At 54.8% G+C, this 19,183-nt stretch overlaps 1 protein-coding gene across 1 annotated transcript in view; it reads right to left on the bottom strand.

The window, feature by feature from the left end:
• Positions 1 to 18,949, bottom strand: part of LOC116943022 (uncharacterized) — a 37,535-nt gene extending 18,586 nt beyond the window's left edge. The window contains exons 1-8 of the mRNA XM_032955620.2: positions 18,388 to 18,949; positions 14,146 to 14,736; positions 12,866 to 13,171; positions 10,980 to 11,129; positions 8,791 to 8,900; positions 8,133 to 8,208; positions 3,548 to 3,646; positions 1,423 to 1,766 (exon numbers count right to left, since the gene is read on the bottom strand). Coding sequence (XP_032811511.2) covers positions 1,423 to 1,766; positions 3,548 to 3,646; positions 8,133 to 8,208; positions 8,791 to 8,900; positions 10,980 to 11,129; positions 12,866 to 13,171; positions 14,146 to 14,733 — 1,673 coding nt within the window. The 5' untranslated portion in view covers positions 14,734 to 14,736; positions 18,388 to 18,949. The remainder of the gene's footprint in view (positions 1 to 1,422; positions 1,767 to 3,547; positions 3,647 to 8,132; positions 8,209 to 8,790; positions 8,901 to 10,979; positions 11,130 to 12,865; positions 13,172 to 14,145; positions 14,737 to 18,387) is intronic.
• Positions 18,950 to 19,183: the final 234 nt, after the last annotated feature.

Here is a 19,183-nt window from a genome sequence, read left to right as displayed (position 1 = left end):
CCACCACTTCAGAAGGAGAATGAAAATCTTTATTTGGACTGCAGGAGGAATCCGATGAGCTGTGAAGCTCTTTTACTTTCACAGATGTTCAGGATGGGCTGGTCATCCATTAGTGGTGTACGGCAGCTGTTGTTTGTCCTTCTTTTTTAGTCCTTAATAGGCGCTCGCTAACTGGCTCGTGTGGTCTATTCAGCCAAATTGTGGATCTTTGTGTCAGTGTTTAATGACCGTATGAGCAAACACCTCCTCCTGACGTGGGTATAATAACAGCTGACATCCGTCAGCTACCGATCAACCACTCGCCTTGATTGATGTGCATTTAATAGAGGCACTCTTACTATTATGGACGTACCAATTAATTCAGCGCAAACAGCGTTCATTGCTTAGCGAGTCACGTGGGACGTGTTTAACAATCATCGGGCGCGCGGAGCGTGGAACGATTATTTGAACGGGGAGTCAATTGTTAAAGGCAACAAGACGAAGGGGGATGGTGGTGGCGAGTCGCGGGGACCGCGAGCCCCGAGGGGAGACAGAATGGCGACTCAATGAAGGGTGACTCGAGGACGCCACTCATCACGCTAGACGCCTCCCTGGGCGCACCGCTAACAGCCAGCCGGTCTCACACGCCTGAGTTATATTATTATTATGTGTGTGTGTGTGTCAGCCTAGTTAGTGCACGTCGTCTGGCACGAGCGCCTTAGTGACGTTACCGCACCACTCTACGGCGAATGGCGATTGTTGTTGTCATTGTTGTTGTTGCCATTGTTGTTGTCATTGTTGTTGTTGTCATTGTTGCTGTTTGTGTGGCGTTGTCAACCCACCCTCTCGCGCGCTATGCCGGTCTTCGTAGGTGCTACTCGCTAACAGCACTCGCCCCAAGAGTCTGTTAAAAGGCTATACGGGGAATATTTGTCTTTGTACGTGCGCGCGTATGAGTGTGCGTTCATGCATGTGCGCTCGAACGCATGCGGGTATGTGCGTATTTGCGAGCGCACACGTGGATAAGTATAGGCGCGCGTTTGCATGTACACGTGTTTGTTTGTATGTACACGTGTTTGTATGCACGCGTGCTTGTGCGCATGCGAGGCTACGTTGTGGGCAAGCTGAGAGTGAGTGAAGTGCAGCAACATCAGTCATTCTACTGCACTTCTATACTCCCACGCCTCACACTCCACCCGCTTTCACCCAGCTTGTGCTGACCAGCCCGGTGTCATCACCACAGCGCCTGTGCCAGGCTATGTGCACTTTGAGGTCAAGGCCCGTTGGCAGGTGGTCACGGAACAGACCCAGGCGCCGTGGGTGGGTCGACCGACTGAAACGACCGGCAGATTCACCACCTGTGATCAGCACGGTTGGGTACGTATCGTCGCGAAAGAAGTTCAACCTACACACGCGCACGCCACGACCGACCCCACCACGCACCTGCCCATGACGCTCTCGGCTTGCTTCGACAGCGCCCGGTCCAGCTCGTCGGCCCGATCGCAGAGGCGCGCCACCCTCGCGGCCACCGCCTCCGCCTCGGCGTCCCGCGCGCTCCGGCGCTCCGCCTCGGCCCGGCGCGCCGCGTCGCGCGCTGCCCGCGCCGCCTCCAGCTCCGACTCGGCGCGGCGCGAGGCCCCCAGCGCCGCGTCGCGGGCCGCCTGGGCCCTGCGCGCCGTCTCCCGCAGGCCGGACACCTCGGCGCGCAGCTCCGCCTCGACGGCGCTCGACCGCGCGACGTCGTTCGTGAGCCGCAGCCGGTCGAGCGCGGCGAGCTGCGTGGTCATCTGTCGGGGGGGGCATGGGGGGAGGGGGTCGATTCACAAGAGGAGCAGGCACGGGGAGCAAGGGGAGAGAGGTTCCAAAAAATGAAAGGGGGGGGGGGGTGAAGCGTCCAGTCGGGAGGAGCGATGACACGAGTTCAGACTGAATTACTACTGACATACTACACGGTAGTCCTAGCCCTACCCGATTAGCCCGCCACACGCCAGTACGAGCGCTATCTAAATGTAACAACCAGACACTTAGCACTCTGCCTAGCACTGACCGCAGTCCGAACCAAACGGGTAGATGCCACAACACTCCAACCCGAACTATCCCGGCCAGACGCTACTGCTACTAACCCTCGCCAACTTGGCACGCAGCCCGTCACGAGTTCTTAGCCCTATCGCCAACCAGCTAGCCGACCACAAGCCGGTGCTCACCCCAACACTCACCAACTACAGCACAGACACTCACCCAACTAACCAGCAGTGGATGACTCACCCTGGCCCTCACCAACTTGGCCACGAGCACGAACACTCCCGTGGCCCCTGCCACGGGAGTGTTCACATTTCCTACACCCCCCAATTGGCCAGGTGAGAAAGTTAAGACACCCGAATAATGATGATAGCGGTGATGATGAAACTGGGTGAGCGAGCGGGAACGAACGTCGCAAGAAAGTTGTGTTCACCTACAAAGACGCACAGGTGAACGTACCCCCTCCCCCTCTCACCCCGGGCATCCTTTAACAGACTGCTGGGGCGAGTGCCGTTTTGCGAGAACTTCTAAACTCACGCGCAAAGAAAAACAAAGACAAAGATTCTCTGTATAGGCTTCAACAGACTTGCGGCAAGTGCTATTAATATGCGCACGATGGTAGCGGTGTGGCTAGCTCCCCATGCCCGGCCGCCTTTGTCTCCCCGAGTGGCGACGTTTATACATTGCACCAGGTACTCATTTTAGGCCGATTCGACCTAGGAGAGGCCGAAGACAGCTTCAGATAATCGTCACCGGTGTTGACCGTGAGCGAGAATTGAACTCGAGCAGTGGTTAGTGCAGCGCGCTAACCACTGCTCCACCGCTCTACATAAACACACGGACATATACAGTCACACACTCGCACACAAACACATAAGACACACGCATGCACTCACACACGCACACACGCGACACCCAAGACATCCACACACTCCCACATCAGACACTCTCGCTCACACGGGCATTTAAACCACGCGAAACTTGCGGGAGCTCTCACCCAGCAACTCACCCAGCAACTCACCCAGCAACTCACCCAGCAACTCACCCAGCAACTCACCAAACAACTCACCCACCAACTCGCCCATCAACTCGCCCACCAACTCGCCCACCAACTCACCCACCAACTCACCCACCAACTCACCCACCAACTCGCCAACCAACTCGCCCACCAACTCACCCAGCAACTCACCCAGCAACTCACCCAGCAACTCGCCCAGCAACTCGCCCAGCAACTCGCCCAGCAACTCGCCCAGCAACTCGCCCAGCAACTCGCCCAGCAACTCGCCCAGCAACTCACCCACCAACTCACCCACCAACTCACCCACCAACTCGCCAACCAACTCGCCCACCAACTCGCCCACCAACTCGCCCACCAACTCACCATCCAACTCACCAACCAACTCGCCCACCAACTCGCCCACCAACTCGCCCACCAACTCACCAACCAACTCGCCCACCAACTCGCCCACCAACTCGCCCACCAACTCACCAAACAACTCACCAACTCACCCACCAACTCACTCACCAACTCACCCACCAACTCACCCACCTCCGCGTCTCGAGCTGCGACGACCACCGCCCCGCGTTGCGCTTCCCGCTCCAGCGCTGCTCGCAACTCGGCAGAGACGCGCGAGCAGCTCCCGCAGCGCTGCGGCGACGATGGGCGCAGGAGACGATCGGCGAGTGAGCGTGGCCGATGGGGGGTGATGGGGGAGATGGAGGAGGCGGGGGGTTGGGGTGAGGGATGGGTGGGTCGAGAGAAGGAGGGGGGGGGATGTTGGCGCGATAATTATTATTATAGCGCAAGAGCAGGCGACGCGATGACTTGGGCAGAAGCAATTGGCAAATGCGCCGGGTTCGGGCGAGGGCTCGTGCGGTGGAGCTGACCGACGTGAAAGGGGAGAGATCGCGTAGCTCGCGTGTGTGGGTGTGTGTGTGTGGGTGCACGTGGAATGTGTGCGTGGTATGTGTGTGTGTGTGAAAAATATGACGTGCGGGGTGGAAACGTGTGTGCGGTGAGCACCTATTATCATTCCCAAACAAATTATTTGTGGTCGTGGTGGTGCGCGATTACACACACGCGAGTTACACACACGCACGCACACACCTTTTATGATGACATTGGGATATTAATAGTTACCTCATACGTCTATAGAAATCAGCTCAAGCTTCCCCTAACCACGTGGCTTCTGTGGCCGCTCCCTCTCCTCCCGCCCCTGTGAGAACAGACGCTGTCGATGCAGAATCTTCCCTTGTTCTCGTCACATCTCCTGACGCTTGGCTCCCGTTTCTCCGTTCCTTTTTCATAATTTCCGCATTATTATTATTCCCCATTATTTCTCTTCCCCGTTCCCCTTTCTTTTGACGCGCAATGGTTCTGAACCTGGCGCCTCGTGTCCAATTCCCGCCCGAGGCTAACTGACATCGCTAGCGAGTGATATTGATCCGATCTTGTGTGCTGCCACTTTGATCGTTTAAATACCTGGTGCGGTGTTTAAACATTAGCGCTGGGGAGACAAAGGGGTGGGGGTGGTGTTGCCCCCCCCTAACCCGTGTGCTATTCTGGCATCAATAGGTGCTCGCAAACAGTACTTGAGCCAGCATATTTATGGAGGCTATTCAGGCGAATGTGTCTGTGTTTTGTAAGTGTGCAGTGTGCGGGCGTGCGTGTTCTCGGAGGTCTATAACGCCTAAGGGCTAGCACTTTCATTATCCTACCGTGTAATGTGTGCGTAGTGATGTGTGGCCGTATCCATGTGTGTGTGTTTGTTTGTATCTATAGGTACCGTGCCGGCCTTCATAGGAGTTCGCTAACAGCACTTGCGCCAAACGTCTGCCAAGGCTATACGGGGGATCTCTATCTTTACTGTATCTTTGCGGAACGATGGCGCATTGAGATACTTCAACATGAAAGGCGCTTTATAAAGATTATTATTATTAGCGCAATGCACCACGAACGAACCCGGCGACTCGAGTTCGATTCCAGCTCATGACCAATATCAGTGGTAAATATTTGAATCGGTCAGGGGCCTCCCCTTAGGTCGACTCTCAAGTGCTGCCGATGCTTGAGACGCATTGCAGCAATGACAGGCGGTACACGATGGGGTGCTGTTCGGGTCAGGCTGCGCCGTGCCCGCCTTAAATCGGATACTCGCAAACAGCACTTGCCCCAACGGTCTGTTGAAGGCTATGCGGGGGACATTTGTCTCTGCGTGATCTTATCGCGTGCGCTGTTTGCATGCCCCCATTGTGACGAATCCTTCAACGCAAAAAAAGAGTCGATCCCCCCCGCCCAGCCGTGGGTAAAGAAAGCATTCACATTCCTCCTCGCGTATTCTTAACTCGGCTATCGAATTATTCCGCTCGGCTTCCCGCGAGCCCGGTAAGCTGGAGGCGGGTCACCGGCCCTAGATCCCAGGTATGTCTGTCTCTTGGGGTGACAGGCTTCCCTGGCTCTGTACGCGGGCTGCCTTTGCCAGATTAAGCAGAGGTAGGACGAACCAATTTCTACCCAAAATTCACGATATGCGGTTTGAATTCACTCATATGCGCCTACGTGGTCGACCGTGGACAACATTACGTGTGCTCTATGTAATGCGCCTGCCGTTTGCGGTTTCGCTTTCAAGTACGAAACCTCACTCATCTACGGCATAACGCGGAGGTGAAACCTGCATCAGAAATAACATCAGCGATCACAAGCTAGGACAGAAGAACTCTCCGTGTCGTTCATTGGCCCATACAGCCCCCACCTCCCGCCCACCCTCCCCCCTCTCCATTGGTACGGAAGCGAGACAGCCGTCAGCTCCCACCACCGGCCCTCTTAACCCCCCCCCCCACCCCCCAGGGTCGCAAACAGTGTGCCGCGAGGATCTAGCAAGCTCGATGACGTGAGAGAGCAGTGGAGTGAGCAAGGGCAAGAGACACCGCCGTAGGCGGCCCGTGGTACAGGAGGAGGCTCGTGAAGGACCCTCCTGGGCAGTCAGAGGCAATCGCCCTCCAACAACAAACGGAGGGCGGAGAAGCAGCCCAATCATAACAGGCGCTCCCTTAAAACGATTGTACCCCACGTGACAATTTAACTTGTTTGCGCTAGACGGTCGTAGCGACACAAAGTTGGCCACATCATTACGTTGCCCAAACGAATAATAATAATGAATTATGAATCGTTACAAAACATGGAACCGATGGCTTTTTTAAACTCAAATTGGACCAGTGTATTTAAAATCAGCGATCTGTGAAATTGTCAAAATATTTATACGAACGCCCAGGAGGCTCAGACAGAGATCTGGGAATGGTGCCACATTGCCGTGGCTTGGGGTTTACGTGCGCGAGATGATAGCTGCTCGCCGACACCACTTCACGAGTGGGCGCGCGGTCGTTTAGTTTAGCGTCTCGACTGACGACGCTCGGTGTAATCTCCAGCGAAACGTCGGGCAAAATAGTCCAACGTTCGCTCGGGACTTTTCAACATCACTAAGCTCCTCCGGTTTGACTGAATGACCCAAACATCGATGTGGATCACGTTCGTACCACGTGACGTGCCAACTGGACTTGTTTGGCTCTCTCGTCGGGTGGCGGAGGGCTCTAGTTAACCAAACCGAGATCACACACACGACGATCAGAAACCCAAACATAAACTAATTATGAATTGCAATTCATAATTTCGGTATAAAGTAAAACAAGGGAGAGGCGTAGTGGGGGTGGGGGCTATTACTGGAGTCCTTCACCCGCAACCTCCCATTATAATTATCACGGTTGGCTACGTGCGGTGTGGAAGAAGTTAAACGCCCATACATGCAGTCGCGGTGTAAACACCACCCCCTCCCACAATCCTCCAACAGCCCTCCACCGTGGGAGGTGCCCTAACGCTTGACCGCCACACTCCAACAAACCCCATCATTACAGACCTGAGGCTGCAGGGAGGCGACGAGGAACAGGTGGTGGTGGTGCTGGTGGTGCTGGTGCTGGTGGTGATTATGGTTGCCCGTGAGGACTCCCTGCAGGGCTTTTTCCGACGACAGAACGGTGGCTGCCACTATTCAGCAGTGAACTGCGGCGGCGTGAAAGCCCCCCGCCCCCCCCACCCCCTGTCAGCAGCGCGCTTTGTCCACTCGCGTCCTGCGCCGGCTCGCTTGCGTCGCCCGTGGCACCAAACGAAATGTGCGCAGCTCCTCAGGGGTTTCCCGCCTTTGATGTCTTCATTGTCTTTTCACATTGTGTATATATACGTGCTGTACTGTACTGTAGCAGAAAACATTTGCACCCGTGGTACGCTACGGGACGGGGAGGAGACGAGTCAAGGAGATAATGGATGTGGACAAGAGAAAGGTCTCCCAAGAAAAGTCTCCCAAGACGGCCAAAGAGGAGGAGGGCACGGCTCAAGATGAGCAGAAGGAAGAGAGGAAGGAGGAATGGGAGGAGGAGGAGGAAAGGGAGAAGGAATGACCGGCCAGAGATGTCGGGAACGATGACGACGATGACGACGACGATGATGATGAGAGGGGAGGAACAAGAGAGGGCGAGAGAGAAGGAAGGAACGAGCGGAAGGGAGCTACACGCAGGACCAGCGTCTGTTTTCACGGGGGGCGCTCCGTGACAAGAGGAATGGAATTTGCTTCGCGAAGTACAATAAGTGGGGAGCTTCCTCGGATGTTTTCCTCGGTGCGCGCATTTCTCTCTGAGGCCCCAGAGCCATCGCCCTGGCGCTGGTACGAGGGGTGGAGGCGCACAGATCGTGAGCCTCGCCGGTGCGTGGCGCTGCTGCTATTGAACTCCCCGGGTTGACGAAGCTCGGATGGTGCTGCTGCTGCTGATGATGATGATGTGTGCTCGTGTTCGAGACGGCGGCGCCTAATGGCCCCGCGCGTCCCAGAGGTCGCGACCTCCGAGAGGGAACCGCGTCGATGAGATGGAGCGCGCGCGCTGTTCTGTGTTTTGCGCTGCTGCTGTTGCCGCCTCTTACCCGTGCTGTCGTCTTGTTGCATCGTCATTTATCTGTGCTGTCATCACATCAGCTGGACGATCATCACATCACCTTTGATGTCATCACATTACCTGTGCTCTGGTCACATCGCCTGCACTATCATCGCATCACCAGTAGCATCATCACATCACCTGTGCTGTGATCTCTTTACCTGTGAGTTCCTCTTGCTCGGTGACTCTGGCTCGACAGAAATTTGGCTGTGTTCTCCGTTCGTCTCGACAGCACGCCTGCCGCAGCGTACACACGTGTAACACACACGTGACAAATGTTAGATGCGCACCTACACATATACACACGCGTAGCACATGGTGTATACACAGAACACACAAATGTAACGCGTAACATGTGCAACAAATAGAACACACACGCACTTGTGTAACACACGGACAGGGTTATTAGGTGCAACGCGGCATCCTTGCGGGAGTTATTGTGGCTGATCTGCTCCGTGTGGCTGATGTGGACAGACAATCGGGGTTTTGCATCGATGTGGTTGATGAGTCACACAATTGCGTCAGGAGTAGCGGAGTGGTGAAACATCGCTGCTGTGACAACGCCTTCCTCCTCCTCATTCGTATTTGTGAATCGGGCCATTGAGTCGTTCTACGTTCCACGGATTCATTGGCCGATAATAATTTTATATATAGAGGACCGCAGAGCTGGGGGGTGGGTTGGGGGGGGGTGGATTTTGGCACCAGCTAACCTCCGCGTGGCTGCTGCTGCCTTCCCACTCATCCATGGTTCCCCCTCCTAACCCCTCCGAGTTAAAATAAAAACATGATAACAATGATATTATTATAGTGTTAACGTACCGGCTCGGAGACTCGGGACCCAGGTAGGCCTTGGTGACCAGGATCTCGTTCTGCACGAGCACCAGGCCAAGCAGCAGCCGCTCCATCTTCTCCGCAATCTCCTCCGACCTCTGTGCCACAGGGACGCGAGGTCGAGACACGCAGAGGCACGGCCGGAGAGGCATTGGCGCAAGTGTCGTCATCGTCGTCACCAGCATCAATGCTTTACCAGCATCAATGCTTTACCAGCATCAATGCTTTAACAGCATCAATGCTTTACCAGCATCAATGCTTTACCAGCGTCAATGCTTTACCAGGTATACTCAAGGCCAAGGGGAGGAAGAAGGAAGCGTAAATAGTGGCGCATTCGGAGAAGAGAGAGCGAGAGAGAAGCCGTGCGTCTTGAACTTTGCTTTGAAACGCGTTTGCTGTTTGTCATCGTGTTGACCCAGGAGCTCTCCCATTCTATTCTCGTCTCTTGAGTTCTTTCCGAGTTATACAAAAATCAACTTGACACATCACACTCTACGTGGGGGTGGGAAGTCAACAGTGACTGCTCAGGAGGAATGTGGCATATCCACCACTGGCCCTGCAGGGCTGTGGACAGGATATCGGCACCGATGCCTCCCACGTGGCTCGTGAGAGCGGCAGGAGGTCACCTTGACCTTCGACCGCCACGTGCGGCGGTTGCGAGTGATGGCGCTGGAATACTGCCGTTGATCTGTTGGAAGATGTTTCTCAACGTCATCACCACCTCCATCAGCGTCGTCATCATCATCCGTGATCACCATCGGTCGTGCCCAGAGGCTGCGTGTCCGCCGCTTGTTGTTGTTGCTGCAGAGGTTCGCGGTTCTGGTCCAGCGGCCGCCCCGGTTAATACTGCGATGTGGCATCAACCGTAATACTCCGACTACGCAAGTCTGCTTCACTCGCATTGGACGTTGCGATGCCCCGCGACGTCGTTCGCAAGAGTAGGCCCTTGTGTGCCGACTTCACGTTTAAATTTTGCCAAATATGAAAAATATCACCGCAAATGACTCAATCGAAATCTACAAAGCAACAATCATCGCCCCCCCCCCCACATCCTAAAACTTGGCAGGACCCTCCTGGAAGAGGAGTAATCAGAATCAGCGAGGGTAAATAGCCATAACAGCAATACTCATTACTAAAATATATCAACTGCTGGATTGATCATCATAATATATATTTATAAAACTCAGTGTAGATTAAGACTCGGCATATCAGCACGTCCTGCTGCGTCTTGCCTGGTTCTGGAGTTCAAAGACGAATGACCAAACGGACAACTGGGAATGAACCAACGGGAGCGTGATGATCATGATGATGATCTTGATGACGATCATCGTGATTAATGTTGATCGCGATCATGATCGCGATGACGTCACGCTGCTGTGAGTGAATGCCGAGATGGATGACGAAAAAGTGGCGGAAACGGGAGGAGAATGCCAACAGTGAGAAGGAGGCGGAGGATGAGGAGGTGAGTGACGAGAATGATGATGGGGGTGAGGAGGAGACGAGAAGGAGATTTAGGAGCGTGATGATGATTGCAATTAGGAGGAAGAGGTCAAGGATGATGCAGAAGTGCATATTTACGAGGATGATGATCATGAAAATAATGATGCTGCTGATGATGATGCTGTCACTGATGCTTGTAGTACTGATGCTTATGATTATGTTTCTGATGATGCTGCTGATTATTCTACTGCTGCTGATGCTGCCGCTGCTGATTCTTATACTGCTGATGCTGACGGTGATACTGCTGCCGACGATTATGCTCCTGATGATGCTGATTCTTCCACTGCTGATGCTGATAATGATACTGCCGTTGACGATGATGCTGCTCATGATGCTGCTTATTCTTCTACTGCTGCTGATCATGCTGATAATAATACTGCTGCTGACGATGATGCTGCTGATGCTGCTGCTCGCTGATGATGCTGCTAATGCGGATTCTGCTACTGCTGATAATGATACTCCTGCTGCCGATGATGCTGCTGATAATGCCGATGATGATGCTGCTGATGATGCTGCTGATGCTGATTCTGCTACTGCTGATAATGATACTGCTGCTGCCGATGATGCTGCCGATGATGCCGATGATGATGCTGCTGCTCGCTGCTGATGATGATGCTGCTGCTGCTGCTGATGCCCGATGCTGCTGATGATGATGCTGCTGCTGCTCGCTCGCCCACCTGCCGAGTGTCGGCTCCGTGCCGCTGGTGCTGCAGGGAGCTGGCTTCCCGCAGGGCGTCACGGATCGCCGCCGCCGCCTGCTGCAGGGAGGCGCGGAAGCGGCGCGCGCGCGACTCGGGCAGCTCTGCCTGCTTCAGGATCACTAGGGTCTAGGGACACACGGGGGACACACGGGGCAGACACGGGGACACGGGGAGACAGAGGGGAGACACGGGAGAGACACGGGGGACACACGGGGCAGACACGGGGACACGGGGAGACAGAGGGGAGACACGGGAGAGACACGGGGGACACACGGGGCAGACACGGGGGACGCGGGAGACACGCGGGGAGACGCGGGGGAGACGCGGGGGACGCACGGGGGAGACAGAGGGGAGACACGGGGACACGCGGGGGAGACGGGAAGACAGGGGGAGACACGGGGGACACATGGGAACAAGTAGAAAGGGGAATACAGGTGGACCGATAGAGACACGGGGACAGACACATAGAGACACGGGGACAGACACATAGAGACACGGGGACAGACACATAGAGACACGGGGACAGACACATAGAGACACGGGGACAGACACATAGAGACACGGGGACAGACACATAGAGACACGGGGACAGACACATAGAGACACGGGGACAGACACATAGAGACACGGGGACAGACACATAGAGACACGGGGACAGACACATAGAGACACGGGGACAGACACATAGAGACACGGGGACAAATGGAGGGGGGTACAGGAATAGAGTTTTAGAGACACGCAGACAGACGTAACTGTGTATGTTGAACTTCTTTCGCACCGTATGTAGCCAACCACGCTAATCGAAGGTGCGGGGGACAGGAGACATGGCGACACGGGAGACATAGAGACACAGGGACACAGAGACACGAAGACAGACACATACAGACACATAGAGAGACTGAAACAGACATACAGACACATACATACAGACAAATACAGACACAATGAGAGACATGCAGACACAGAGACACGGAGACAGACATACAGCCACACATGCACAGAGAGACACAGAGACACGGAGACAGGAACAGAGAGACACAGAGACACTGAGACAGACACACAGACACATAGAGACACAGTGACAGGGTGGCGGGGGAGAGGGCTTCGAGGCAATGTGGTATCAGCAGTAGCAGCAGCGATGGTAGCAGTGCCAGCAGCATGCCACTCATAGCCGTGGTTGCAGCATTAGCAGCAGCAGCATCATCAGTATCATCATCATCATCACGAGTGGAGAGCCCCTTGTTGTTGCTATGCAACGGAAACTAAGAGACAGCTGTTACTGTCACGCTCCTCTCACAACCCCTCCTGTACCCCGAGCACGGAGAGTCATCCGCCTTTCTACGTTATAATAAAACGACAAGATTATATGTATAGCGAGGTAAAAAATGTTTTTGTATATATCTATAGGATTTAAGGAATATTTTTGGCGAATGAATAAATTGAAAAGCTGTCGCCATTTTACATGGACCGCGGACGGCCTTCAGCGTCCGTCAATCCCGCCTCATCGCTGTTGCTACACTTTAAAGCGTCTTCCGAACTTTATCCTCCGCCGTTTCAATTCAACCTCAATGTTTACTTGAAACGCGGAAAATCCCGCGCCGCCAGTTACCCAGCTAGCTTCGGCGGCAAGGGCCCCGCAGCCGCCACTGACAACAACAACACGAGAGTTGTTGTTGCGGTGGTGGAGAGGAGCCCAGCCAGCAGCCAGCCAGGAAACTCGAGGCATGGATTCATTTGAATCGTGGTAGGATCATCTTTACGAGCGTTGCCCCAGGAAAGCCTCGATACGAACACAGTCAGTAGCAAGTGAAGTGTGCCCCCCCCATGTCCCCCCCTGCCCCCCCCTGCCCCCCCCTCCACACCTCGTCGAACCCCTTCTGCAAGAGCTCAGGGAGCGTCGCCTCCTCCCCCGGTGCCTCCGCGTGGCTGGGGGGGCCCCCATCCCAGCCCCCACCGTCGGCCCGGCTCCCCCTGGCGAGTCCGTCCCGCACGCTCTCGCCCTGCATCAGGTACTTGAGGAGCTGCGGGTTGGCGGAGGAGCCCCGCCGGCCGGAGGAGGGCACCACGGTGGGACCCCCGTTCTGGGTGGCAGCGCCCTGCAGGGGGGTCACCGAACGGCGCCCCCCCGTGGGGGCCCCGTTTACGACGCCCGAGAGACCCCTCTCATCCTGGGGGGGGGGGGGGGGGGAGGGGGAGTCGTGGAGTTGGGTTCGGCACGGACGCTTGCTCGGAGGCGGTGGCACGCGGCGCGGAGCCGTTCAGATCGAATCGATCTCCGGTCGCCGGGTTCGTAGAGCAGGGCACTGACCACTACACGACCGCCTCTCCCCACTATCTACTCCCACCCCCCCCCACACACACATACACACACAATACACACAACACACACAATACACACAACACACACACACAACACACACAACACACACACAACACACACAACACACACACAACACACACAACACACACACAACACACACACAACACACACAACACACACAACACAGTAGCCATGTATGCAGTAGGACATCGGCCTGGCCGCACGTCCCGCTCGGAATGGAGTCGAGTTGCATCGCGGCGTCTGTGAGTCTCGCTGGAATCTGCGTGGAGCGCCGCGGGCTCAGACGACGCCTCTGCTGCTGAAACTCTTCCTGCTTCTGCTGCTGCTGTGCATTGCCCTGCATGAAACGCCCTGCGCGAAACGCCCTGCACGAAACGCCCTGCATGCTAACGAGGTAACCCGGGGCCGTGGGAGTGAGCGCCTCATTAACATCTCGAGGTGACGGCGAAGCGGAGACAAAGATGAACTTGAACGCAGCGATTCGAGGGGGGGCGAGCGGAGGGCACTGATGTCGCGAACGTGCTGGAGTGGAGGGGGGGGGGGGTTGGTGAATGGGTGAGTGTGGATGAGTGAGATGGATGGGTGCGTGGAGAGGCGAGTAGGCAATTGAGCGAATGGGAGAGCAAGTGGATGGACTGGTGGGTGAATTGGTGGAATGTGAGTGATGCTGTGGGTGAGTTGAAGGATAGATGAGTGAGTGTATGGGTGGATGGGTGGGGGGGGAGGGTAAAGTGATGAGTGATTGAAAGACTGAACAACTAAATGAGCGAGTGAGTGAGTGACAGTCATATTAGTGCGCACCCTCAGCTTGGATGACAGCCTCCCTCCCGCGATGGAGTGGCGGCGCTGGATCCACACTCGAGGAGACGGAGCCGACATCGGCGTGGGAGACAGGGCAGCTGAGCCCGAGTGGAACGGGCCAGGGGAGGGGGCAGCTGAGCGCGAGTGGAACGGGCCAGGGGAGGGGGCAGCTGAGCGCGAGTGGAACGGGCCAGGGGAGGTGGCAGCCGAGCGCGAGTGGAACGGGCCAGGGGAGGGGGCAGCTGAGCGCGAGTGGAAAAAGAGGGGGGGCGACATCACAGCGGGGCGGCCCTGAGAGGGGACGGGGGATGGCGCGGGGGAGGGAGCAGCGGACCCCCTGGCGGGCACGCCGGGGCCCCAGGGACCCTGGCGATGCGGGGGGGCTCCGGGCGGCGTGGGCGACGGGCCGGAGGGCGGGGTGCCCCACACGTCTGGCGGAGTGATGGGGCTGCAGGGGGAGCAGGAGGGAGCCGGCGACTGGCCCCGAAGCGAGCCGCGGCCCGGGTGCAGGCTGCGGACGATGTCGAGGCAGCTCCGGCCCTGGCTCCTGATGGAGCCGTGCCGACTCCGAGGCGAAGCGGCGCTCATCCTCTACACACGGACACGGGGGAAGAAACCAGTTAGGGGTGGGGGGGGGGGGGAGCGCGCATCCCCGCCCCCCCCGGCCCCTCTGCTTTAACCCTCCACTCCCGCCAGCCTCGTTCTCAGCGCGTTCAGATGCGGCCTCTGTAGTCGCTACACAAATCCGCGTTGTTGTTGCATCGTCTGGCACGGTTGGCCAGCCAGGGACAGCTGAACCGGTCCGGCCACACATCCCCCTTCTCCTCCCCGGCCCTCCCCCCCTTACGGCCATCCCTCTACCCTTATTTTTACCAACCAACGTGGTGAAAAATAATTTGGCGAGACCTTTATCCATCAGTGGATTGACCATGCCCTGATGATGATGCGTGCGTGGGTTGAGTTATCCCGTCCTCTTCCACTGACGTTAAGAGCTGTTTCCTGGAATCGAATTTGGGTGTCTGGGTTCATATTGTCACGACCATTGCACCAGGTGTACGTACTTACAGAGCATTGCCCTTTTATATGATCACTTTACCGTTCTTGGTAAAACTGGTCAATCCTGACCTCCACGCCCACTCCGACACCAAGCGATTATCTGCCTGAGCCACAGGTGGAGAGCTCTGAGTGGCCATCCTGACACACACATAGTAAAGTACAATACGCCACGCACACACTGCACACACGCTACCACACCACAGAAGCAAATTAGCAGCCTCCACGTCCTTGAGACGTGACCGTCCGTCCCCCCGTCTCTCCAGCCAGTCAGGAAGCCAGCCAGAAAGCCAGCCAGCAAAACTTGTCTAATATAGTATGATAGCTATGGATACAGTGATACAAAGACCCAAACCCCCCAATGTAGCCTGCAAATACTGATGGGGAATATACTGTCAAGGGAGCACCTATTAAAGCCCACCCACACGGCACGCGAAGGGGCGGTATGGTCGGAATCATTCCACAGCTATGTCAGTGGTGATGTTCACATACATCTCCCGTATAGCCTTAACAGACCGTTGAGGCAAACGCTGTTAGCGACCTCCTATAAAGGCACACGAGGGGGTGAGTGACCAGTACCACGCTCCATCACCTTTATTTCCCCAGTGGCACTGTTTACAACATCGCACCAGGTAATCATTTGAGGCTGAGTCGACCGATGCACATAGATACACAGCCATTAATAAATACATACGCAGAGACACATCATCACGAACACATATTCACTCACGTAAACTCAAACACCTTTACATACACACTCACGTGAACTCAAACACCTTTACATACACACATTCACTCACGTAAACTCAAACACCTTTACAAACACGCATTCACTCACGTAAACTCAAACACCTTTACACACATTCACTCACGTAAACGCAAACACCTTTACATACACACATTCACTCACGTAAACTCAAACACCTTTACATACACACATTACTCACACAAATTAATTCACACACGAACAAATCCAAAGGTCCCCCGTATAGCCTTAACAGGCTGTTTGGGGCAAGTGCCGGCACGGCACACGACGAAGGGGTGTGACCAACACCACGCCTATCCGCCTTTGTCTCCTTAGTGGTGATGTTTACGCACCAACTATTAATTGAAGGCTTAGTCGACCTAGGGGAGGCCCAAGAACTGTTCAAATATTTGTCACTGAATTTTGGCCGTGAGCGGGAAGCGACATTGGTTGAGCAGAGTTCATAGGGCAGTCCGCTAACCACTGCGCCACCCTCCTTTTGTCATTGTTACGCGTTACATACACATATATACATATACACATTTATACATGTACACACACAAAGACAACGATCCCCCTTATGGCCTAAAGTGATGTTAGCTAGCACCTATGAAGGCCGGCACGACACACGAGTGTGGCTGGCCAGCACCACGCCCGGCCGCCTTTGTCTTGCTAGTGGCGATGTCTTTCCACTGTTATTATTCGTCAATATGAATCGTACTCGGGTCGCCACGATCAAACACACTCCATCTCTCTCTCTGTCTCAAAGACCCACACACACGTGGGAACACATACATGCACGCACACCCCTTGCACACGACACAGCTAATTACTAATCACACGCACGAGTCGTGTGGATCATCACGAGCGCGCCTCTCGCCGAGTGCCCTGTAATTCAGGAAAGTCGAGAATCGATGGGGCCTTTTCTCATGAGCTTTGCAAAACACCGGTGCCAACACGTCTGCGCCTTGTTTGCCCAACAGCACACCTCGACTGATTAATAATCACGGGCTGATCACGGGTTAATCACGGGCTGATCACAGGTTAATCGCGGATTAATCACGGGCTGACCACGGGATAATCGCGGGCTGACCACAGTTTAATCACGGTTTAATCACGGGTTAATCACGGGTTAATCACGGGCTGACCACGGTTTAATCGCGGGTTGATCACGGGTTAATCATGGGCTGACCACGGGCTAATCACGGGCTGACCACGGTTTAATCGCGGGTTGATCACGGGTTAATCGCAGGCTGACCACGATTTAATCACGAACTAATCAAGGTTTAATCACGGGCTGACCACGGGCTAATCGCGGGCTGACCACGGGACGGGTTAATCATGGGCTAATCGCGGGCTGACCACGGGTTAATCACGGCCTAATTACGGACTAATCACGAACTAATCAAGGTTTAATCACGGGCTGACCACGGGCTAATTACGGGTTAATCACGGTTTAATCACGGGTTAATCAAGGGATAATCGCGGGATAATCGCAGGCTGATCACGGGTTAATTACCGGTTAATCACGGGTTAATCACGGGCTAATCACGGTTTAATCACGGGTTAATCACGGTGTAATCACAGTTTAATCACGGTTTAATCACAGTTGAATCACGGGTTAATCACGGGTTAATCACGGTTAAATCACGGGCTCATCACGGGCTAATCACGGGTTGAATCACGGGCTAATCACGGGTTGAATCACGGGCTAATCACGGGCTAATCACAGGCTAATCACGGGCTGACCATAGGTTAATCACGGGTTAATTACGGTTCAATCACGGGCTGACCACGGGATAATCACGCGCTGATCACGGGCTAATCACGGGTTAATCACGGGTTAATCACGGGTTAATCACGGGCTAATCACGGGTTAAGCACGGTTTAATCACGGTTTAATCACGGGTTAATCACGGACTAATCACGGTTTAATCACGGGCTGACCACGGTTTAATCACGGGCTAATCACGGGTTAAGCACGGTTTAATCACGGTTTAATCACGGGTTAATCACGGACTAATCACGTTTTAATCACGGGCTGACCACGGAATAATCGCGGGCTCATCACGGGCTAATCACGGGTTTAATCACGGGTTTAATCACGGGCTAATCACTGGCTGACAACGGTTTAATCACGGGTTAAATCACGGGTTTAATCACGGGTTTAATCACGGGCTAATCACGGTTTAATCGTGCAACCCCGCCGCTCTGGCTCGAACCAGCCACTGATGTTGCAACCGCGACGCGCCCCACCGGCGGCCTCTCCTGATAATTAACGACGATAAGCGATGGCTGATGATGATGCTGCTGATGATGATGATGGGTGAGGGTACCTCTAATTGATGTTTTGCTCGTAAGTTGTGCAAAAAATCACGACTTCTCGCTCTTGCGTCAAAGCCGGATTCACTTCGACTGTGAATGCGAGCGGCGTCTGACCTCACCGGAGCAACCGACCGGAGCGGGAGACGACGACGAATGCGAGAAGCGGCTTCCCTTGGAACTTTGGTTGGAACGTTGGTGAAGCTTTGGTGGAGCTATGCAGAGAGTCGGTGATGGAGCCTTGGAGTCGGTGACAGACGGCAGACTGTGGGCGTCTGTCTGTCTCTCCCTCCCTCCCTCTTTCGCGTTGAGATGTCTTGCTCCACCCTGAACGACGCGCGACTTTACGCGGCAACTCCCACCCGAATTCACACACCCCACCCCCCAGCTCGACTGTCCCTACCCCCCTCGCTCTCTCCCGTGCGACTCCTCGCTGCCCATGCCGACACCCAGAGCCGGTGGACAGGAGAATGCTGGGACGTGGTAGCCACAACCAGAGCGAGATGGAGCCTGGACGTGGTGTGGCGCTTGCGCAGAGATTTTTTTTCCAGACAGAGCCGTCCGAAATTGTTACATATATAAGCTCCTGAAATTACTTTTCATTGTGTTTTTTTTTTTTAAATCTGTCAACGGAGCTTACACCTTTGGTTACGTGGAGCGCAGAAACCAGACCAGACACCCATAAGCACGACATAATAATTATAAATGATTTCATTACGATAAAAAAATATTAGTTAAAAGAGCAAAAATATCAGCATAAGCGTCGTGGAGAAATATAGGTTACAAAATACATCGCAGTGTCACGTGCCCTTTAATTTCAGCCAGGGATTAGTGAATTCCCAGTACACATGGAAAGTTGGGCCAATGTTGGCCCATCGGTTCCGACCACGTGCCAACGTTGCGTGGTTACACATTTAG

The sequence above is a fragment of the Petromyzon marinus genome, chromosome 16 (assembly GCF_048934315.1).
Source record: "Petromyzon marinus isolate PM22_M1 ecotype Great Lakes invasive population chromosome 16, UKy_Petmar_22M1.pri1.0, whole genome shotgun sequence".
NCBI lineage: Eukaryota > Metazoa > Chordata > Hyperoartia > Petromyzontiformes > Petromyzontidae > Petromyzon > Petromyzon marinus.
The sequence above is the reverse complement of the archived record's forward strand: the minus strand, read 5'-3'. Positions and strand labels throughout refer to the sequence as shown.